Genomic DNA, 6,491 nt, shown 5'->3' with positions numbered 1-6,491 from the left:
TGTGACCTGACCTGACATGGTACACAGAAGACAAGGATGATCCAGCTGCTGTCAAGCATTTGCTTCTAATGAAAATTTTGCATTAACTCCTTAACCTAGACCTTATTCTACATATAAAGTCCCAGCTTGGGAACCTAGAGGTGAAGGCATGAATATACATGAAGTACACTCAGCTCCTGTGTTTTTCTCCTGTATCACATAAGGAATATACCTGTCTTATGATGGTAAATATGAATGAGGTATACAGTCTGTAAATCAATGCCAGGGATTCAGTAAACATAATTATGCCCATTCTTTATTTTAAAAATATTAATTTTTTAACTAAGATTTGGAAAAATGAAAATACTAATGGGGTAGAGGGTCAACTAGTTGATAGAACTTTTGACTCAAAACAAAGTGAACAACTACCAGAAAAAGTAACTATTTTTGTTACCTCTCCTTGAAAATCACAAGCATTATAAGCCATCGCATTAAACATTACCTGATGGTCTCTGTGAGAGTGGTAATGACAGGATACAGGATACTGGGTATCCAATTGGATAATTCATCTTATTCAGATGAAAGAGTAAACTCATTAATGCAAATGACAACTGCGTGGGTGCTTAAAGAAAAGACAACTTTGCAATTAAGTTGCTGGTGTATTAATAAAGAACTATTACCTAGTGAACTGCCCAGTGACCCAATTCACATACTGTTGCACTATGGGGTTGTTTTTGGGAATCTCAGAATTACATGAAAGTTGAGTTTTATTTTCCATAATATGTACTGGAACTTAGTATAGTACTTAATTTCCACAAGCATCTACATAATCATATTTTACTTTGAATAATGATGAAGCACTGACCAAAATGACAACTTTTCAGTGTGCCTGGTAATATCTAAACATGTTAAGTTTGTCTTGAGCTCCATCATTGGGTGAGTATGATGAGATGTTTGCAGACAGTTTATCATTTTATAGTTGATTGTTTTTGTGGTCCCCTTTTCCCCCGGCAATTGGAGTATTGAGCAAAAGCAGATGACACTGGCAAAATATTGTAATTCTCTGCAAACAGAATTAAGGCCAATTTACACATCATCACATAGAAACTATCTACTGATATAGCTCCAAAAATTCTGTTTTGTTTGTTTGACCCTCATGGACTGTACTTCTTCATTCCCAGTGTACTATTTTCTGCTAAATTGTAGGTTTTTTTCTATGTTCTCTCACCATTAAACTGTCCATCAAAGCTAAATTACTCCTATCACTTTAAGCCTCCCCTGGACTCTAACTCTTTTTGTAACCTTATAAGCCTTTGTTTTTTTGTTTTTTGTTTTCCTTTTGTTCTTTTTTGACTGCTCTTTCCATACATCAGCTTCACTGTCTAACGTGTCACTTCAGAATCTAAAATGGCCCTTCCCAAAAGTGGAAGGGAAGCCCCCTTTTTAATGACCCTTGGAAAAGCATTACTTCTGTGATCTGCCTACCCACTTCCCCGTCTTCCTTCAGCATTCTTTGGGTTGCCATCAAAGATACCCATCGACTGCTGATTTAGATAGCTGGCACATAGTTTCATTTTACGGATCTGCCATCTCTTCTCTGTTCCATCTGGGAAATCCCAAGCCAGATTTCCATTTCATTTCTTCACTTCCCTTAGAGGGATAGGCATTAAATGGCACTGTAATGTTGCATGGTGGGGAAGACAACTCCCTTGGATTTCATTAACTTCCTACAAGGAGAAAGTGGCTCATAGTTCAATTCCAGATGAGAAGCTTTTATATTCAGATAATGAACATATTTCTATTTCTAAGAAGCCTATATAATCCTACTTTCAGTTACACTGTTTAAAATTTATTATGAATCTCCTGGAAAGACTTTGCTTAGCTTGTTTTTGATTATTAAATAATCTTTGAGCACTTCTTACTTTTGTAACTCTCCAATTACTACTCTGGTGAAAATTAGACTGTATTCTCTATGCCTGCCACGTGTAATGTTACTCATTTCTTCCCAGCTCTCAGCCCTTGCTAAGATTGTATGAAAGCATGAGAACATTTCTAGCCTTAATCCAGCTTTATTATAATTTTAAAACTAGTTTTAATATAATTTTAACACTAGAAATCCTTGGCCTTGGGATCATAAGTCTTCTTGTGGCTCTAGTAATAGTTAAATATTTCCTATACCCCTAAGAGCTCAACTTTCATCAATTAAATGAAGGAGCTATTGACAGTTAGAGGTATCAATCGAATTATATAAATAACTTTTGGGATCCATGTTGAGATCTCTACAGAGTTGGATCTATTTCTCATCCCCAGCAATGGGGAAGTGCTAGGCTTAAGATATCTAGCTATTGATAGGAAGTTAAATCTAGTATATCGGCTGAGGGCCCAAAGCCTGGTAAGTGAACTTGAAAGTGTACAGCAATCAAAAGATGAAAACCAATCATTTTTGCTAGAGATAACACTTTAAAGTGGTCTAATAGGAGTGAGACAAATTGAACTTTTACTTGAAATGTAATGTGCATTTATTTACTCTTTGCTTTTTTGAAAGAAGTGCCCTGCATATAATGACAGTGTGTCAAAATGGTGTATTTTAGTACACTATACTTTTCTCTGGGAAGAAGACAGACTTTTGGACCATATAAATCACTGCTTAAGAAGAAACAGAAGTATAAATGACCGTAATATAGAATATACACAAATTACACTTGAAATAGCAAGGTGAAACATTTCAGAGTAGTTAGGAATAAAATGCTGTATAATAGCATTAAGGTTTGGAAATAGCTTGTGTATAAATGTGTTCATGGGTGTTCTTACTTCAGTTCTTAAATACCCATACTTTTTTCGAATACCATCCATCAGCATTTTGCTAAGGCATGCATCCAGACACAAGCCTATCTGGCGAGAACTATTGTCACTTACCAGATGGATAAAATAAGCAGAGGCACTTAGCATAGACAGTTTCTCAAGTCACATGATAGGGCAGTGGTTGAGCAAGTAACATCTTTGCCAGTTAAGATTGCAATTTACCAGGCACATCGGCTCTGTTGCTTCTAAGACTTACCTTACTTCAAGAAAATTGTGAGACATCTTTGCAGGCGGAAAATGGGACAGGAAGAGTTTGCACTTTTTTGGCGGGGCAGGGGCGGGAGGGGTGTGCTAGAAAGATATGAGAACTTTAATAATATGTTGACTATTGACTGAAAACAGTTATACATTTTAACTAATAATTTGTAGTCTATGATCATTTAGTTGTCTTTCTGCTTCTTTTCAGGTGGTGCTCTGGCAACATGGGTGACTGGAGTGCCTTAGGCAAACTCCTTGACAAGGTTCAAGCCTATTCCACCGCTGGAGGGAAAGTGTGGCTGTCTGTCCTTTTCATTTTCCGAATCCTGCTACTGGGGACGGCGGTTGAGTCGGCCTGGGGTGATGAGCAGTCTGCCTTTCGTTGTAACACTCAGCAACCTGGTTGTGAAAATGTCTGCTATGACAAATCCTTCCCAATCTCTCACGTACGCTTCTGGGTCCTCCAGATCATATTTGTGTCTGTCCCCACACTGTTGTACCTGGCTCACGTGTTCTACGTGATGCGCAAGGAAGAGAAACTGAACAAGAAAGAGGAAGAACTCAAAGTTGCCCAAACGGATGGCGTCAATGTGGAGATGCACTTGAAGCAGATTGAAATCAAGAAATTCAAGTATGGTATTGAAGAGCACGGCAAGGTGAAAATGCGAGGGGGCCTGCTGCGAACCTACATCATCAGCATCCTCTTCAAGTCTGTCTTTGAGGTGGCCTTCTTGCTGATCCAGTGGTACATCTATGGATTCAGCCTGAGTGCCGTTTACACCTGCAAAAGAGATCCCTGCCCTCATCAAGTAGACTGCTTCCTCTCTCGTCCCACAGAGAAAACCATCTTCATCGTCTTCATGCTGGTAGTGTCCTTGGTGTCTCTTGCCTTGAACATCATCGAACTCTTCTATGTCTTCTTCAAGGGTGTTAAGGATCGTGTGAAGGGGAAGAGCGATCCTTACCATGCTACCACTGGCCCACTGAGCCCCTCAAAAGAATGTGGATCTCCGAAATATGCCTACTTCAATGGCTGCTCCTCACCAACTGCTCCACTCTCACCCATGTCTCCTCCTGGGTACAAGCTGGTTACCGGAGACAGAAACAATTCTTCCTGCCGCAATTACAACAAACAAGCAAGTGAGCAAAACTGGGCTAATTACAGTGCAGAACAAAATCGAATGGGGCAGGCAGGAAGCACCATCTCCAACTCCCATGCACAGCCTTTTGATTTCCCTGATGACAACCAGAATTCCAAAAAACTAGCTACTGGGCACGAACTGCAACCACTAGCCATTGTGGACCAGCGACCTTCCAGCAGAGCCAGCAGCCGTGCCAGCAGCCGACCTCGGCCTGATGACCTGGAGATCTAGATCCAGGCTTGAGAGCATCGAGATTCTGCTCACTTGTGGAGAAGAGAAAAGGTGCTGTCGAAAGTGCACCTTAGGTGTTCATTTTGTTCCATTGCAGGTGGTACTCAACAGCCTTCCTCATGAGGCTTAGAAAACACAAAGACATTAGAATACCTAGGTTCATTGGGGGTATTTGGGATAGGTGGGTGGAGAGGGAGGGGATAAGGGAGGTACATGTTGGTATTTAATGTAGTTGATTCAAAGAACTGTAGTTCTAAATATAAGTTGCATTAGGTGATACATAGCTAAGGGCTTTTTCTCCCCCCACACACCCCTAAGAATAGTTCTGTGTATGTGAAAGAGTGGGTGATATTTTTGGATAAGTACTTTTTTTATTCTACCATGAAACTGAAATAACTTTGACCAGGAAAAAAAAAAAATGCTTCCTGGACATCTTGTTTCTTTTTATCAAGAAAAAGTTGGAGGATTGTCCTTATGTCCCTGCTAAAACATTCCATTGTTAAAATTTGCACTTTGAAGGTAAGCTTTCTAGGCCTGACCCTCCAGGTGTCAGTGGACTTGAGATACTATATTTGTTATTCTTGGTATCAGGTAAAAGTCCAGACAAGGCCCACAGAAAGAGACTTTCCATCGCATTTTCAAATCTCGGCCAGTCATACGGACGTTATTTCTTTTACATCTAGTTGTGACATGTAACTGCCATCACTGTTTCATCATTCCTCAGCTACTATTCACATTCATTTAGTGGTTTCTGTAAACATTTTGAAAACAGTTGGGATGTCACTTAACATTTTTTGAATTAGAGTCAGGGAAGCAAGCCATGCTCAATATTTAACAATCACTTATATGTGTAAGTGTGTGGAAGAGTGTGTTTTATTTGTCATATATTGGTACAAGCAGATGCAGTATAAACTCACAAATACAGATTTGAAAATAATGCATACACAGTGTTCAAATTTGAGCCTTTCTCATGGATTTTGTGGTGTGGGCCAATATGGTGTTTACATTCTATAATTCCTGCTGTGCAAGTAAAGCACACTTTTTTTTTCCCCCTAACTGTTTTTTTTTTTTTCCCCATGTATCCTATTATGGATACTGGTATTGTTAATTATGATTTTTTTCCTTTTTCTCTTTTTTTAGAATATAGCAGTAATGCTATTGCTGAAATGAATGATTTTCTTTTTCTGAAGTGTAATCATGAATGCTTGAATGATAGAATTTTAGTACTGTAAACAGGCTTTAGTAAGTAATGTGAGACACTTAGAAGAAATGCTTAGAGTGGGCTTTTAAGTGTGCCTAAATGAATTTCGCAGTAACTGGTATCCTTGGTTTTGTCCTACTTAATACACATTAGTTCAGAACTTGTATTCTGTTATGAGTTTGACAGTCTTTTGGAGTGACCAGCAACTTTGATGTTTGCACTAAGACTTTATTTGGAATGCAAGAGAGGTTGACAAGAGGTTTCAGTAGTACACATGTAACTAATTTATTTGAAATCTACCCTAAAGAAATCTACCAGTTTCTTCAAATGTCTTCTTAAAACTCATCAGAGATGATTCATGAAAATGCAGAGCATCATACTTTTCTTCTTGCGTGTCAGCTACATAAACAGTTTTGTACAATGAAAAATACTAATTGGTTTGACATTCCATGTTAAACTACTGTTACGTTCAGCTTCGTTGCATGTAATGTAGACCTTGTCCATCAGATCATGTGTTCTGGAGAGTGTTCCTTATTCAATAAAGTTTTAATTTAGTATAAGGAGAGCAATCTATATCCTGTGTGATTTTTAAAACTTATATTGCATCTATTCACAATTATCAAAGACATTTCCATTAGTTTTGATGATTTAGGCAAATAAGATTCACAAGCTTCAGGAGTCTTTAAAAACAACATCATTAGCTAGGTTCAGTGCAACATTGATAACAGTTTTGGATATTCGTTCAACTAAGAGAAGATAAAGTACATAAGTGTTGGATTTGGAATATAAGATTAGTGATATGTGTGATAAAGCTTAAAATAAGGTAATGTTAAGTAATTTAGTAGATCCATACATGAGAGAAGTAAGCATGAAAAGAT

The 6,491-nt window shown here is 38.3% G+C and overlaps 1 protein-coding gene across 1 annotated transcript; it reads left to right on the top strand.

Annotated features, from left to right (window-relative positions):
* The first annotated feature begins 3,263 nt into the window (after positions 1 to 3,263).
* GJA1 (gap junction protein alpha 1) lies at positions 3,264 to 4,412 on the top strand. Its single transcript, XM_047102905.1, has one exon. The coding sequence runs from the start codon at positions 3,264 to 3,266 to the stop codon at positions 4,410 to 4,412; it is 1,149 nt and encodes a 382-aa protein (XP_046958861.1).
* Positions 4,413 to 6,491: the final 2,079 nt, after the last annotated feature.

The sequence above is a fragment of the Lynx rufus genome, unplaced genomic scaffold (genome assembly GCF_022079265.1).
Source record: "Lynx rufus isolate CCGP_SWC_20201006 ecotype Redwood Valley unplaced genomic scaffold, mLynRuf1.p SCAF_6, whole genome shotgun sequence".
Lineage (NCBI taxonomy): Eukaryota > Metazoa > Chordata > Mammalia > Carnivora > Felidae > Lynx > Lynx rufus.
The sequence above is the reverse complement of the archived record's forward strand: the minus strand, read 5'-3'. Positions and strand labels throughout refer to the sequence as shown.

Coding starts and splice junctions, on each gene's coding strand:
- GJA1 (XM_047102905.1), top strand. CDS start 3,264: ATGGGTGACTGGAGTGCCTTAGGCAAACTCCTTGACAAGGTTCAAGCC.